This window comes from Panthera uncia (genome assembly GCF_023721935.1).
Source record: "Panthera uncia isolate 11264 chromosome B3 unlocalized genomic scaffold, Puncia_PCG_1.0 HiC_scaffold_1, whole genome shotgun sequence".
NCBI lineage: Eukaryota > Metazoa > Chordata > Mammalia > Carnivora > Felidae > Panthera > Panthera uncia.
The window spans coordinates 85,692,947-85,709,361 of NW_026057582.1; the positions used below are offsets into that span (position 1 = coordinate 85,692,947).

At 39.1% G+C, this 16,415-nt stretch overlaps 2 protein-coding genes across 3 annotated transcripts in view; one reads left to right on the top strand and one right to left on the bottom strand.

Annotated features, from left to right (window-relative positions):
- The window catches only part of PDIA3 (protein disulfide isomerase family A member 3), a 26,409-nt gene extending 10,276 nt beyond the window's left edge, over positions 1–16,133 (top strand). The window contains exons 4-13 of the mRNA XM_049613518.1: positions 6,140–6,247; positions 7,664–7,793; positions 11,215–11,331; positions 11,622–11,747; positions 12,354–12,536; positions 13,322–13,430; positions 14,265–14,393; positions 14,924–15,003; positions 15,344–15,401; positions 15,611–16,133. Coding sequence (XP_049469475.1) covers positions 6,140–6,247; positions 7,664–7,793; positions 11,215–11,331; positions 11,622–11,747; positions 12,354–12,536; positions 13,322–13,430; positions 14,265–14,393; positions 14,924–15,003; positions 15,344–15,401; positions 15,611–15,724 — 1,154 coding nt within the window. The 3' untranslated portion in view covers positions 15,725–16,133. The remainder of the gene's footprint in view (positions 1–6,139; positions 6,248–7,663; positions 7,794–11,214; positions 11,332–11,621; positions 11,748–12,353; positions 12,537–13,321; positions 13,431–14,264; positions 14,394–14,923; positions 15,004–15,343; positions 15,402–15,610) is intronic.
- Positions 1,167–16,415, bottom strand: part of ELL3 (elongation factor for RNA polymerase II 3) — a 39,997-nt gene continuing 24,748 nt past the window's right edge. For both annotated transcript variants that reach the window (XM_049613523.1, XM_049613521.1), the window contains one exon: positions 1,167–2,426. In XM_049613523.1, the coding sequence (XP_049469480.1) occupies positions 2,281–2,426 (146 nt within the window). In that variant the 3' untranslated portion in view covers positions 1,167–2,280. The remainder of the gene's footprint in view (positions 2,427–16,415) is intronic.

Below are 16,415 nucleotides of genomic sequence, written 5' to 3' on the forward strand. Positions count from 1 at the left end.
TGAGCCGAAGTCGGACGCTTAACCGACCAAGCCACCCAGGCGCCCCAGATAAATTCAATTTGTGATAAGAGCATTAAAGGGGAAAATTAGGGGCACCTGGGTAACCCAGTCGGTTAAGTGTCCAACTTTGGCTCAGGTCATGATCATGATTCATGAATTCTAGCCCCACATCCTGCTCTCTGCTGTCAACACAGATCCTGCTTTGGGTCCTCTGTTCCCCTCTCTCTGCCCCTCCACCACTGACACGTGCCTGTGGTTCCCCTCCCCCCCATCAAAGATTTAAAAAAAAACATTGGGGCGCCTGGGTGCCTTAGTTGGTTAAGTGTCCGACTTCGTCTCAGGTCATGATCTTGCAGTTCATGAGTATGAGCCCCACGTCAGGCTCTGTGCTGACAGCTCAGAGCCTGGAGCCTGTTTCAGATTCTGTGTCTCCCTTTCTCTCTCTGATCCTCCCCCGTTCATGCTCGGTCTCTCTCTGTCTCAAAAATAAATAAATGTTAAAAAAAAATTAGAAAAAAACATTAAATTTTTTTTTAAAAAGGAGAAAAATAAAACCATATGATAGTGATTGAGTTTGGGGGTACCACATCATCAGAGTTATCAGATGTAACTTTTGAGCTGAGACATGAATGCTAGGAATGAGCTAGCCTTGAGATCTGGGCCAGAGCCTTCCAAGCAGAGGGAAGACTCTAAGGTATACAAAAAGGCCCTAAGGTATAACTGAGCTTGATGTGTTCAAGGGACAGAAAAGACCATGTGGCTGGAGTGTAATTAGCATAGATGACAAATGAAGTTTGAAAGGCAAATAGGGACTGGATCCTATAGAGCCTATTATTTTTTATTTTTTTATGGTTGTTCCTACAATATTCTTTTATTTATTTAATTTATTTTTTAAATTTACATCCAAGTTTGCATATAGTGCAACACTGATTTCAGGACTAGATTCCTTAATGCCCCTTACCCGTTTAGCCCATCCCCGACTCCCACAACCCCTCCAGTAACACTCTGTTCTCCATATTTAAGAGTCTCTTATGTTTTGTCTCCCTCCCTGTTTTTATATTATTTTTGCTTCTCTTCAAGATTTCATTCTTTTTGATTGCCGAGTAATACTCCATTGTATATATATACCACGTCTTTTTTTTTTTTTTTTTTAATTTTTTTTTACATTTATTTATTTTTTGAGAGACACAGACAGAGCACAAGTTGGGGAGGGGCAGAGAGAGAAGGAGACACAGAATCTGAAGCAGGCTCCAGGCTCCAAGCTGTCAGCACAGAGCCTGACACGGGGCTCAAACTCACAAACCGTGAGATCATGACCTGAGCCGAAGTCGGACGCTTAACCGACTGAGCCACCCAGGCGTCCCAGTATACCACATCTTCTTTATCCATTCATCTGTCGATGGACATTTGGGCTCTTTCCATACTTTGGCTATTGTTGATATTGCTGCTATAAACATTGGGGTGCATGTGTCCCTTTGAAACAGCATACCTGTATTCCTCAGATAAATACCTAGTAGTGCAATTGCCAGGTCGTAGGGTAGTTCTATTTTTAATTTTTTGAGGAACCTCCATACTGTTTTCCAGAGTGGCTGCACCAGTTTGCATTCCCACCAGCAGTGCAAAAGGGTTCCCCTTTCTCCCCATCCTCGTCAACATCTGTTGTTGCCTGAGTTGTTAATGTTAGCCATTCTGACAGGTGTGAGGTGGTGTCTCCTTGTGGTTCTGATTTGTATTTCCCTGATGATGAGTGATGTTGAGCATTTTTTCATGTGTCAGTTGGCCATCTGGATGTTTTCTTTGGAGAAGTGTCCATTCATGTCTTTTGCTCATTTGTTCACTGGATTGTTTTTTGGGTATTGAATTTGGTAAGTTCTTTATAGATTTTGGATACTAACCCTTTATCTGATAGGTCATTTGCAAATATCTTCTCCCATTCTGTCAGTTGCCTTTTAGTTTTGCTGATTGTTTCCTTTGCTGTGCAGAAGCTTTTTATTTTGATGAGGTCCCATTAGTTCATTTTTGCTTTTGTTTCCCTCCGGAGACCTGTTCAATAAGAAGTTGCTGCGGCCAAGGTTAAAGAGGTTTTTGCCTGCTTTCTCCTCAAGGATTTTGATGGCTTCCTGTCTTACATTTAGGTCTTTCATCCATTTTGAGTTTATTTTTATGTATGCTGTAAGACAGTGGTCCACGTTCATTTTTCTGCATGTCGCTGTCCAGTTTTCCCAGCACCACTTGCTGAAGAGACTGTCTTTATTCCATTGGATATTCTTTCCTGCTTTGTCAGAGATGAGTTGGCCATACGTTTGTGGGTCCATTTCTGGGTTCTCTGCTCTGTTCCGTTGATCTGAGTGTCTGTTCTTGTGTCAGTAACATACTGTCTTGATGATTGTAACTTTGTAATACAGCTTGAAGTCCGGTATAGGGCCCTATAATTGATGATGAAAAAATATTTTGGACGGTTTTGTCTTTGTCTATCAAATAAACATGCAAATTTTACCTTTTCATGATGGAAAGCTAAGAGAAAAAAGGGATTCAGTTGGGTATTTTAGGGAGATGGAATTTCTTCAGTATGCATGATGGTTACTTATATACAAAGCTCTACATAACATGGCTGCTGCCTAACTCTCCTATCATCTCAAGATTGTTTCACCTTATTAGGACCTTTGCCCTGGTTTTGTTCACAACCCAAAATGATCTTCTGCTATGTTTGCATGGCTTGCTCCTTTTTGTCATGGAGATACTGGCTTGAATTTCACCTCCCAGAGGCTTTCCCAGGCCACCAGACCTAAGGTAGCCATCCAGTCATTTTCTTAAGACATCAACTTCTTAATTCTCTATATAGTGCCAGTTATTATATTTTTAATTGTTTATTTGGAGATTTTATTTATTATTTGGTGACTTACTTGGAGATTTACTTACACTGTAAGCTCTAGGAAAGCAGAGACCTTTGTTTATTTACTACTTTGTCTTCACCTAAGTTTTCTCACATCTAGTAGATACTCAGTAACTCTTTGTTGAATGCATGAATAAATATTTCAGCTCAACAGAGGTCATTTTTTTTTTTAATTTTTTTTTTTAAAATGTTTATTTATTTTTGGGACAGAGAGAGACAGAGCATGAATGGGGGAGGGTCAAAGAGAGAGGGAGACACAGAATCTGAAGCAGGCTCCAGGCTCTGAGCTGTCAGCACAGAGCCCGACGCAGGGCTCGAACTCACGGACCATGAGATCATGACCTGAACCGAAGTCGGACGCTTAACCGGCTGAGCCACCCAGGCGCCCCTCAACTGAGGTCATTTAGCTAACACTTAAAATTTGGTATGTCTAAGCACAGAAGGAAACAAAAATTTTTTCCTGAGGTAAAAAGTGTTAAAGAATCCATGCTACCTTTCAGATTTTATTCACTTAATTTAGGGTAGAATTTGCAGTTAGAAATATTGAAATGTTTTTGTGAACTTGAACAGGTCCTAACTAAGTTATAAGTGAACCCAATTAGACTGCCACTGGTCAGCTATTCTCATTTGGGCTATAACCTAGATTTCTTAACTTTGAGAATTTCTCAGTATCTGACTAGGAGGTCAGATGTTTGGTACTTAGAATTTATTACTTGTTCATGTACTCCTCTACAAATTATGCTCTTTGCTCTCCTGCTTAATGTGGTTGCTCCGTACTCCCATTTTACCTTCCAAAGAATTTTAAATTCTTAGGAGAAAAGTAACATTTCTCATCATAGCCCCAGGTTAATGTTCTTTATAATTTATATCATGATGTAGTAATAATGATCCTCTTGAAGGCTAAATAAATATATTCAATTTCAATTAATCTTTTGATGCAACCCCTCCTATGTGAGTTGAGGAAAACATTTAAAAGGGACAAAAAAGTCTGTGACTGGAAAGAGAAGGAAAAAACATTAGAAAAAATACAGACTATTTTGTATTGAAAGGGTTAAACAGTGTAGTGTCTCAGTACTTAGAAGAGAGTACTTAGAAGAGAAAGGGGGTGAGGGGTGCCTGGGTGGCTCAGTGGTTGAGCGTCCGACTTAGGCTCAGGTCATGATCTCACAGCTGGTGAGTTCTGTCCCCGCATCAGGCTCTGTGCTGACAGCTCAGAGCCTGGAGCCTGCTTCGGATACTGTGTCTCCCTCTCTCTGCCCCTAACCCACTCACATTCTGTCCCTGTCTCTCTGGAAAATAAATAAACATTAAAAAAAATTAGGAAAAAAAAAAAAGGGAAGAAGAGAAAGGAGGTGCAAGAGGTAGAATATTATGGAGGAGGAGCACTGCCTGTTTAGCCTCTGGGCATTGGGAGCCTATGAATGGTTTTAATGGACCCCAGAAGAAAGTAGATTAATGGTCTGTCAACTAGGCTTAAGGGATAAGACGATTTTTTTTGTGTTTTTGTGTTTTCTAAACTGTTTTAGTTATCTAGCCCATTTCACCTCAGTAGGGAAGTGTGATGTAGGTGGATCCTATACGTGGCATAATTTCACCCATATATAGTTAAACTCTTACACAGGCTAGCCAAGTCACTGCATCTTCTGCTTGGTTTTTGTTTTGTTTTTGTTTTTTTGCATTTTCTGCCTTTAAAATGTAAGGCTACCAGTGACTCTGCTACTTGAGAATAAGAGATATTTGCTTACTTTATTTGCAAAGTGGATGTTTCTCAGACTTAACTGCTAAGTTATCCTAGAGCTAGGTATATATCACTGAGCAAAACAGACAAGCATCCTTATGCATTTGGAATTTACTTTGTAGTGGGGAGAGATAGATGAAAACAATAAGGACAGAGTATTAATTAGATGGGTAAAAGGTGCTGTAGAGAAATATAAAGCCAGGGACAGGAGTTTAGGAGTGTTGGAGGTTGAATAGGTTTTAGTTTACAATGGGATGATCAGGGAGAGCACCATTGAGAAGATGACATTTGAGTAAAGACCTAAAGGAGATGAGAAAGGGAGCCAGGAGGATATCTGGGGAAAGAATGTTCTAGGCAGAGTGAATAACACTAATACATCCAATACATCCTGGGTAGGAGTTATAAATACGTACAGTCTCTTTGAGGGGGTAGTTTAACCATTATAAATTCATGTACTCTTTGATCCAGTGAATCTGCTTCTAGGAATTTAACCTACAGATCTATTCAATCATGGGCAAAGTGACATTAATACAAGGTTGTTTATTGCGGGATCATTTATAACAGCAAGAAACTGGAAACAAATGTCTATCATTTGTGTCTAGTAAAATAAATTATAGTACATCCATGCGGTGAAACTCTATACAGCTATAAAAAAGACTGAGGTAGCTAGCTTTTTATGTATTTTGGCATAAATTATCTTTAAATTATATTCAATGACAAGAAAATACAAAAGAGCCTATGCATATGCTGCCATTTGGGGAGAAAAGAAAGAAAAAATATGTAATTGCTTGTTAATGCAAAATACATAGACAAAAAACTGAAACATCCTATAGGGAGGAAACTGGGTAACTAAAGACAAAGGAAGAAAACTTTTTTTTTTAAATTTTTTTTTTTTTCAACGTTTTTATTTATTTTTGGGACAGAGAGAGACAGAGCATGAACGGGGGAGGGGCAGAGAGAGAGGGAGACACAGAATCGGAAACAGGCTCCAGGCTCCGAGCCATCAGCCCAGAGCCTGATGCGGGGCTCGAACTCACGGACCGCGAGATCGTGACCTGGCTGAAGTCGGACGCTTAACCGACTGCGCCACCCAGGCGCCCCTGGAAGAAAACTTTTCATTGTGTATCCTTTTGAACTTTTTTTTAAGATTTTATCTTTTTATTAAAATATTTTTTTAATTTATTTTTTTGAACGTTTTACTTATTTTGAGAGAGAGAGTGCAAGCAGGGGTGGCAGGGGAACAGAGAATCCGAAGTGGGCTTTGGACTGACAGCAGTGAGCCCAACGTGGGGCTCAAACTCATGAACCGTGAGATCATGACCTGAGCTGAAGTTGGACACTCAACTGACTGAGCGACCCAGGTGCCCCAAGCCCTGAGGTCAAGAATCGCATGCTTCTCTGTCTGGCCAGGCACCCTCTTTTTGAACTTTGAATATGTGAATGATTGCGATTGCCTTCTCAAAAATTAGAAATTTGTGTTGGTATAATCTTTCATCTTATCTTTTAAGATGGAATTGTCAGCCACCTGAAGAAGCAGGCTGGACCAGCTTCCGTTCCTCTCAGGACTGAGGAAGAATTTGAGAAGTTCATTAGTGATAAAGATGCTTCTGTGGTGGGTAAGTAGCAAATATTTGATTATACAACAAAATCATCAACTCGGTTTCAAAAACCCTCTAATATCTGAGTAAACGACAAAGTTAAAACAGTTTAGGAAACCTCAAGGGCACTTGAAAAAACACCTCATAGATTTAGGTCAGCATCACTATAATGTGGAAAAAATTGGTTTTATTTGAGTGGCTTTGTGTTCTTACAAATAAAGATTTAATTTCAATTAAACACCCAAAATAGGAAAACACCTTTTTCTATAACATCTCAAATTCTGAGATTTAAACTCAATAGAGTAGTTAAGATTGAAAATAATGTTTTAAGGTGGGAGGACACTAGTAAATAATAAACCTGTTTTCACAGTAGTAGGGGATTTAGTTGAGATTAAATTGCTAGGATCTGTGTATATTTATACAGCAACCTTTGCTTTCTCAGGTGTTGCGGTATCTCATTTTATCCTTAAAACAACTTGAACGAACTAAACACATTCTACATCTGGAGTGTTCTTTATTTTGTTTTAAAAAATTTTTTTTTTCAACGTTTTTTATTTATTTTTGGGACAGAGAGAGACAGAGTATGAACGGGGGAGGGGCAGAGAGAGAGGGAGACACAGAATCGGAAACAGGCCCCAGGCTCCGAGCCATCAGCCCAGAGCCTGACGCGGGGCTCGAACTCGCGGACCGCGAGATCGTGACCTGGCTGAAGTCGGACGCTTAACCGACTGCGCCACCCAGGCGCCCCTCTTTATTTTGTTTTAAATTAATGTGTAATACATTTGACTTAAAAAATGAATTTAAACCTATAACTGTGCTTCTCTCAGTCTTATTATAATAAAACTTAACTTTCTGGTAGTAGAAGACGGTTTATAATTTAAATTTGATTAAAAGCTACTTCTTACCGTCTGGATATTACTGATTCTGTATATTTTCAAAGCGTTAACTATAAGCAGACATTTAAGAAACAGGTAGGTTTTTTGGGGTGCCTGAGTGCTTAGTCGGTTGAGCATCTGACTTCAGCTCAGGTCGTGATATCACAGTTCATGGGTTCAAGCCCCACATCGGGCTCTGTGCTGACAGCTCAGAGCCTGCAGCCTGCTTCGGCTTCTGTCTCCCTCTTTCTCTGCCCCTCCTCTGTTTGTGCTCTGTCTCTCTCAAAAATAAACATTAAAAAATAATAATAATAAGACCTGAACTCTGACAAATTCTCTCCCTTGACTCCCTTGGACAAACATTTTTTAAAGGGTAGGGGGAAAATTCTGTTAAGTTATTTTGTCAAATATCCTAGGTAGTCATGGCAAAGCAGGCCTAGTCCTCTTGTCTATCTCACTTGGCTTATTTGTAAATAGAATTAAGGTTATGGAAAAAAATTTTTAAGTTTGAATATGTTTCAATACTGTTTCTTCCTGGTGTTTGACACTTTTTGTACAGGTTTTTTCAAGGATTTATTCAGTGATGCTCACTCTGAGTTTCTAAAAGCAGCCAGCAACTTGAGGGATAACTACCGATTTGCACACACCAATGTGGAGTTTCTGGTGAACAAATATGATGATAATGGAGAGTAAGTGACTGAGTTGACTATCTTTGTAGATTTCTGTACCAAATACTAATTGTGTGAACTGGTGATTTTTAGGCCCAAAAGATTTACTGAACACTTGCTAGGCATTAAGCCAACTGCTAGAAACTATTGCTGCCTTTGAGGTCCATCTAGTAGAGGGAGACAGTGAATATGTAAAAAAATGTAAGTGTCAAGTGGGCAAGTGTCAAGTGTTATAGACATATTCAGGGCATGCGGGAAGAACAGAGGGAGTGATTTTTTTCTTTGATGATGGGGAGTAGTATCAGAAAAAACTTCTGGGGAACCTGAGTGGCTCAGTTGGTTAAGCATCTTGCTCTTGATTTCAGCTCAGGTCATGATCTCACAGTTCGTGAGACTGAGCCCTGGGTTGGGCTCTGCGCTGATAGTGTGGATACTGCTTGGGATTCTCTCTCTCCCTCTCTCTGTCCTTTCCCATTCCCTTTCACCCCTCCTTCTCCCTCTCTAAATGAATGAATGAATGAATGAATGAATGAATGAATAAATAAATAAACTTTAAAAAAAAAGGAAGAGAAAAAACTTCGTAGAGGACATAATTCTTGAGGTATGTTTTGAAAGATAAGTTTTGGCAGTTGGAATAAAAATTATTCTAGATTTAAAGAAAAATTTATACCAGAGCAGCAGGAGTGAAGGCCCCAGGTAATGAAATAATTTAGGAATGTTGAGATCTGTAGTACTGCTGGAGTATCGTTTGTAAATGATGTCATAGTGAAAGATCAGAAACCAAATTATAGAAGACTTTGGAAATGCATACAAAAGAATTAAAAACAATTTTTTTTACTGTTTATTTTTTATTTTTGAGAGAGGCAGAATGCAAGCGGGGGAGGGGCAGAGAGAGAGGGAGACACAGAATCTGAAGCAGGCTCCAGGCTCTGAGCTGTCAGCACAGAGCCTGATGCGGGGCTCAAACTCAAGAACTGCAGGATCATGTCCTGAGCCGAAGTTGAATGCTTAACCAACTGGGCCACCCATGTGCCCCAAGTACACACAAAATAATTTTTATTTTATCTTTTAGACATTTCAGAGCCATTAAAGGCTTTGAGCTGGTGAGTAATGTGATTTTGTATTTCAGAAGAAAAGTTGCTGGAACCCATGTGATGATGGTTTGAAGGGGGAGAAATGGCAAGGGAGTCAGAGTCTAAACTAAGTGTGATCTCTCAGAGACTAAATTAAGGCAGCATTAGGGTCACGGAGAAGAAGGAGAGAGTATAGAAAATATAAACGTTAGGATTTAGTCCCTAGCCGTGTGTGAAAAGAGGAAAATCTAGAGTGAGTCTAGGTTTTTAAAAACTTGGATGACTGGGTCAACCATAGTTATCATCGAGCTAGTAAAGATGAATAGTAACAAATTTAAATATGAAGGGAATGATGATGAGTTCCTTTTGGCACAGTGAGTGTGAAGTTTTTGAGACAACCATGTAGTGAAGATCCAGTAGACAATTGGATGATTGAGACTAGAATTCAGGAAAGGTTCTGAACTAGAGATAAACATTTATGGATCAAGCACACGTAAATAATTACTGAAACCATGAGACTAGAAGAGATCACTCAGGGTGAGCATATAAAGAAGAAAGGTGTGCCAAGAGCTACTGTTATTGATTTATATTTAACAAACTATGTAGTGTTTACTGTGTGCTATTTACTGCTAACTCACTTAATCTTCCTAACAACTGGTGAGACACATCTGTTACTATCCTCATTTTATAGAGGAGAAAGTATTCAAAGAGGTTAATTTCCCTAGCTTCACAGTAGGTAAATGTCAGAACTAGGATTTGAACCTAGAAAGTCTAGATGCAAAGTTGTAAGCTTGACTAACTTCTAGATTAAGACATACCAGGTCTGTAAATGAATGTGGAGCCACCTGTGGGTCATTAAGCACTTCACCCATTAGTCTGTTAACCATAGATGTATTTATTATGGCTGCCTTTAAAGTGGCCTATCAGCTTCTGATTAGAAGTCTTACTGAGAAGACCTTACATGAAAGGGGTCTTAAGGTCATCACGTGTACACCAAGGTCATAACATCATTAAAGAGTGTATTTGGAATTGTTGGATTTCTATTTTGGGGGGAATAACTGCTCTGAAGTTTGTAACTACACTAAAAAAAAAACAAATCTTAGCCCTGTTCACATTTTTGTTTGCCCAGCATGTTTGTATTAGGTTCCCTTTTGTTATGTAGTTTCCCTGTGTGCTATAAAATGCCTATGTTTTAATTAACATAAAGTCTGTGGTTAATACTGGAAGAGTGAGAGTGGGATATAAGGAATTAAAGGTGCTGACACCTAGGGGTGCCTGGGTGGCTTAGTTAAGTATCTGACTTCAGTTCAGGTCATGATCTTGTGGTTTGTGAGTTCGAGCCTTGTGTTGGGCTCTGTGCTGACAGCTTACAGCTTGGAGCCTGCTTCAGATTCTGTGTCTCCCTCTCTCTGCTCCTACCCTGCTTGCACTCTGTCTGTCTCTCTCTCTGTCTCAAATATAAACATTAAAAAAAAAAAAAATTCTAATAAAGGTGCTGACACCTAGCGAAAAACAAGTGATAAAATTCTGTGTGGGTGTATGTGCAGTGTGGGGAGGAGGAATGAATGACAGTGAACCTAGAGGTGAGAGATTAGTAGTTAAAATAGTGGTATTTTCTGGGAAAGGTGATACTTGATATAAACCTGGGACTCAGACCAAATTGGGGTTTAGTTTTAGCAGAACAAGTTTAGAAATTAAAGAAGGAATTTGTTTCAAGTGTTCAGTGGAGTGAGGAAAGCTGGTTTAGGTAGAGGGGCAAAATAGTACCAGCAAGAAAAAAAGTGGTAAAACTTGGTTTATTGGGATAGAGAAGTCTAGGACAGGATGAACTCAAGCTAAACATTACTTATAATTGTATACCCACCTTTGGAATTTTTCAGCTGGAAGGAATCTTAAAGGTATTTTCTGTAGTGAAATAATTCTCTATGTGGGAAAGCAGGGCAAGTTACCTTCCAGTAAGAGCAAGCTCTGCTTTATTGTGCATCTTGGAATTTGGGGGTAAGTTGGGTTCTGTTACTATTTTTAAAGGTTTGGAAATTAATCCTCTACTCTAACCCCCTTAAATCCCTTTTTGCATTGATGGAAAAACTGAAGCCCAAAAGGATTCCATTGATCATGGTGGGGCTAGAATTAGAACCACAGTCTCCTAACTTTCCAACTCAAGGTTTATTAAACTATATCCAATTATTGCACTTGAGATTAAGGTGGTTAGCCAAGTCTGTGGTCATGTTGCCAAGTCTGTGGTCCCAGAAAAGAGTCCTTATGTGCTTAAATGGTGACAGTAAAAGCAGCAAGAGTAGATGGTCTGAGCTTTAAATAAAAGATTGAAGACTGTTCTCCTGCCTACCTACTAATACCTTCTTTTTAAGGGGTATCACCTTGTTTCGTCCTTCACATCTGATGAACAAATTTGAGGACAAGACTGTGGCATATGTAGAACAGAAAATGACCAGTGGCAAGATTAAAAAATTTATCCAAGAAAACATGTGAGTACCTTGGTTGGGATTTCTTGGCTTCATTTTAGTTTGCTTACCTCACTTATTAAGCAGACCCACGTTTTGGATTAAACAGCCTCATTCAAAGGATTGAACAGTAATAGTTGAAGTTTATATTAAAGCAGTAATGTGTGGAACCTAGAACTCTTAGAGGGTATATTGTTCTGTACTTTTCTTTATGTTGAATTTTCTTTTGCTTTTCTAAGTGCTATCAGTTACTTTGTGATAATTCCATAACCTAGCTGAACCTGCCAGATTTGATAATGGATTATTTATTTCAGTTTTGGTATCTGCCCTCACATGACAGAAGACAATAAAGATTTGATGCAGGGGAAGGACTTACTTGTGGCTTACTATGATGTGGACTATGAAAAGAATGCCAAAGGTTCCAACTACTGGAGAAACAGGTAATAAGGATAATTTTTCCCTTTCATAAACAAGTTTGCCTAATATATAAACACTTTCTTCTAAATATCCTCTTACAGTGTATGATGTCACAGCCAATTAGAATGGGAACAGTTGGCTCCCAAAAACCACATTTAAAGCTGTTAAGGACAAATAACATAAACTATTTACATAATCTGTTGGGCATATCTTCCATAGGTATTCCTTTGCCTGTGACATAGTTGATTCCTAACCTCCCAGTAAAAATGCAAACGTGATCTAGAATTTGTTTAAAATATTGTGCCTATTTGCCCATCAAGATTCTTAGAGCATTTTACCCTTATAAATTTTTTCAGATCAGTCGTTATGCCTGCAATATTTTAGTTATATTACAGTATAACAAGATTCATTGGGAATGGACTATTTGGTACCACCAGTTTGGCAGTGAAATTCAGTAAGACCTAACAGTGTACCATGATTCTGTGTCAGTGGCCAAGAATGTAGTTTAGACTGATTCCAGAGGGCTGGTGGACTGTAAAATTTAGTCTTTGCTTTCTAGCTTCTTGATTTCAGAAGTGGTTTACCACCATGATATAAATCTTGGTGTAAATATGTCTTATTTCCCACAGAGTGATGATGGTAGCAAAGAAATTCCTAGATGCTGGAAACAAACTCAGCTTTGCTGTAGCTAGCCGCAAAACCTTTAGCCATGAACTTTCTGATTTTGGCTTGGAAAGCACTGCTGGAGATATTCCTGTTGTTGCTATCAGAACTGCAAAAGGAGAGAAGTTTGTCATGCAGGAGGAGTTCTCGTGAGTTACAAGTTAATGTGGGTTTGGGAGTGGATTCTGCAAAGAAATGTAAAGCCTTTTACGCTACTGAGAATTTATAAAGAAGAACGTTAGAATGTGAAGATAGGTCTTCTAGCCAAGACGTATGATTGTCATTTTTCTTAGTTAATTTTAGGGACTTTAAGGATCACAATCCTTAATAAATTCTGAAAATTAGCAAAAGGATGGCAGCTTGGAATACTTACATGATTGTTTCTACCTTGCTATTAAAAATAGTACATCGAGAACATTGAATGGTCTCTTGAGATTGATGTAATTTCAAACCATTGCAACCCCCTCTCATCCCTGTAAAATGTCTTTTATTCTTTGAATACTTACTGGCCTAAAGTGAACTCAGGGAATGGAAATATCTTAAAACCCCACAAAATTAGGACTTTTCACTTTCTGAGACTTGGAGAGAAAAGTCTTCCTTGTGAGGAAATCAGTAAAACAAGATACTGTAAATAGGTGGTATTTTTCAGAGCAAAAAAGACCTGACCTGGTTCTTCTGCAGAAGTGACTTTCCAGAAAACCAGTGTTTTCTTCCATCTCTGACCTTTCTGATTCACAAAGAATATGCTACAAATATAGGAGGTGGTTGGGTTTTTTGTTCAGTCAGTAGATCTGCATATTGAGAGATAAGGTCCTCCTGTTTTTAACTTCCAGTTTCTAACCTTGAAACTGGAGCTAGAATATGAAACTAAAAAATTGCTTTTAATCCTCTCAATAGAAGATTAACAAACCTGACCCTTGTCTTTCAATTGCAGACGTGATGGCAAGGCTCTTGAAAGATTCCTGCAGGATTATTTTGATGGCAACCTGAAGAGATACCTGAAGTCTGAGCCCATCCCAGAGAGCAATGACGGGCCAGTAAAGGTGAGGTGCCCATAGCTTCACCAAGGCTCTAAGCAGCTGCCTCTCCTCATTGTCCCCCGATCTTAGTTTTATTGAGATATAATTGACTCTCCTCATTTCTTAACCGACTGAGCCACCCAGGTGCCCCTTCTTCTCGTTTCTCATATTCCAAAAATGCTTCGTCTAAGTGAAGACCTTGTTGGCTGTCATGTTTTTGGTTTTGTTTGTCCTCCTCTCCCTGAGTCATAAAATAAGCATTGGCAGAGCTCATGATGCTCAAGGGGCAAGAGTATAAAATCTTCATAGAATTTATTTTGAGAGAGAATGTGCACAAGTGGGGAAGGGGCAGAGAGAGAAAGGGAGAGAGAGAATCCCAGGCTCCACTGAGCATGGAGCCCAATGCGAGGCTCAGGCTCATGGCCATGGGGTCATCACCTGAGCTGATATCCAGAGTCAGACACTTAACCGACTGAGTCACCCAGGTGCCGGCTTCATAGAATTTTTGTTAGTATTTATATTAGAACTAAGTTACTCTTCAGGGTAGAGCAAGCTAACCTCTAAGAATAGTTTTGAGATTGTTGCTTTGAGATTAAGGAAGGGTTGGGTAGCACTTATTTCCTATGACTTACTGAACAAAGTTTGACAGGTGACAGACCTGGGAATGAGTTGTTTCTGGAAAATGGTCAGAAACATCTTTAATATAGTCTGTAGATGCTATTTGGGTTTCAGTGACATATTTTCAGGGACAACACAGCACATTTTGATAGGGTTTAGGTGCAGAAACAAATACAGCATGTGGTGAATTTTTATTCTTCATCTTGCCTTACCAACTAGAGAATCTTTGGTGTATTCCAGGTAGTGGTAGCAGAGAATTTTGATGAAATAGTGAATGATGAAAATAAAGATGTGCTGATTGAATTTTACGCTCCTTGGTGTGGTCACTGTAAGAATCTGGAGCCTAAGTATAAAGAACTGGGAGAGAAGGTAAGTCTGAACCATATTCTGAAGATAAATATTGAGTTGGGAAGTTGACACATAATTCAGCATTGGCTAGTTACCCTAATTAATTCAGTACCTGTGTCCTGGTAGATTTTTTTTCCAGCTGTCTACTCTTTATTTTCTCCTGGCTGACCCGCTAGTGTCTCTAGCCTGTGCAGTGCCTCAGATACCTGTTTTTGATATTCCACTCCTTAGACTCAATCTAGATTGTGGTTAAAAGTATCCAGGCTTCTGAATTTTGGTAATGGCGTGTATGAATCCATTATGTTTCCCTTGTAATGTCTTATGGAAGTCAGGTAATTTTGAAGGTAGCTATAAACAGAGTCTTAATATGTAGAAACCAAGAGAGAAATGGATGCCTTTGGAAAGCTAGATATTATGTAAAGTGTCACTACACTTCCTACTGGAGCAGAACTTATCCAGGTGTTTAAAAATGAGGTTATTTTAAGTGTTGATTTGACTAAGTGTCCCTTGGTCACCAGAAACTTTAAAGGTCTAACCTTTTTTATTAACAGCTCAGAAAAGACCCAAATATTATCATAGCCAAGATGGATGCTACAGCCAATGATGTGCCTTCTCCATATGAAGTCAGAGGGTAAGTAGATTAAAAGCTAATAAAAGTGTTCAGGCAATTGATAGGAAAAAGTAAGCTTGCAAACCATTTATTGGGCATAGTTTAGGGAGTGGATCCCTCACTGCACTTGAGCATGGAACCAGATGCCTTTTTGGCTTAGAGTTCTGCTGCAAGGGTCCACATGACTGGCACAGATTTGTGAGCTTTGATAGGATGTAACCTAGCCACTGATAGAGAGTGGTATCTGGTCAGAAATAGAAATCATGAAGAGAAGTTATTCCCAGAAAGTTATTGGGGAAGTATATGTTGGACTTACCCTGGAATCTGAAAATGAGTTCACTTTTTTTTTTTTTTTACCCAGTTTTCCTACCATCTACTTCTCTCCAGCCAACAAGAAGCTAAACCCAAAGAAATACGAAGTAAGTGCGTTGTCTCATCTCCCCACAGATACACACATACACATACATATTCAGTTCTTTAAATTTTACTTAACTGGAAACTTCAGTTTCATAGTCAATGTATGTGGTTGCTAACGTGCTTTTATAAACTCAAAAGTCTTCCTATTGGGGAGAAAAAATCCAGGGTTCTTTAAAAGGTTAAATTTTCAGAGTAATCTTTCTGTTTTCAGGGTGGCCGTGAATTAAGTGATTTTATTAGCTATCTACAGCGAGAGGCAACAAACCCCCCTATAATTCAAGAAGAAAAAGCCAAGAAGAAGAAGAAGGCACAGGAGGATCTCTAAAGCAGCAGCCAAACATGCCACTTTGTAAAAGGACTCTTCCACCAGAGATGGGAAAACCATTGGGGAGTACTGGGACCCATATGGGATTATTACTCTCAGGGCAGAGAGGACAGAATGGATATAATCTGAATCCCGTTAAATTTTCTCTAAACTGTTTCTTAGCTGCACTGTTTATGGAAATACCAGGACCAGTTGATGTTTGTGGTTTTGGGAAAATTATTTGTGTTGGGGGTAATGTTGTGGGGGTGGGGGGGATTGAGTTGGGGGGTTATTTTCTAATTTTTTTTGTACATTTGGAACAGTGACAATAAATGAGCCCCCTTTAAACTGTCTTTTTTCCAGGAGATAGGGAACCAAAGATTTTTTAGATCAGCACTGTCCAATAGAATTTTCTGGAATCTTGGCAATGTTCCATAATTTTCATTGTCTAACACAGGTAGTTACTGAACATTTGAAATGTAACTAAGAACTACATTTTAAAATTTCATTGATTTCAATAGTCACACCTAGAGCTACTGGCTTACCATATTGGTCAGTGCTGCTATAGAACAGCTAACTAGGTCCATAGTCATCACCTATAAATCCATTCTACCTTTCGTCATTTTCTGTCTTTACATGTTTATTGCCCAGGCCCCTGGCCTGATGACAACAACAGGTGAGGGACTTTTTTTGTTGGGTCTGTTTCAGGCCC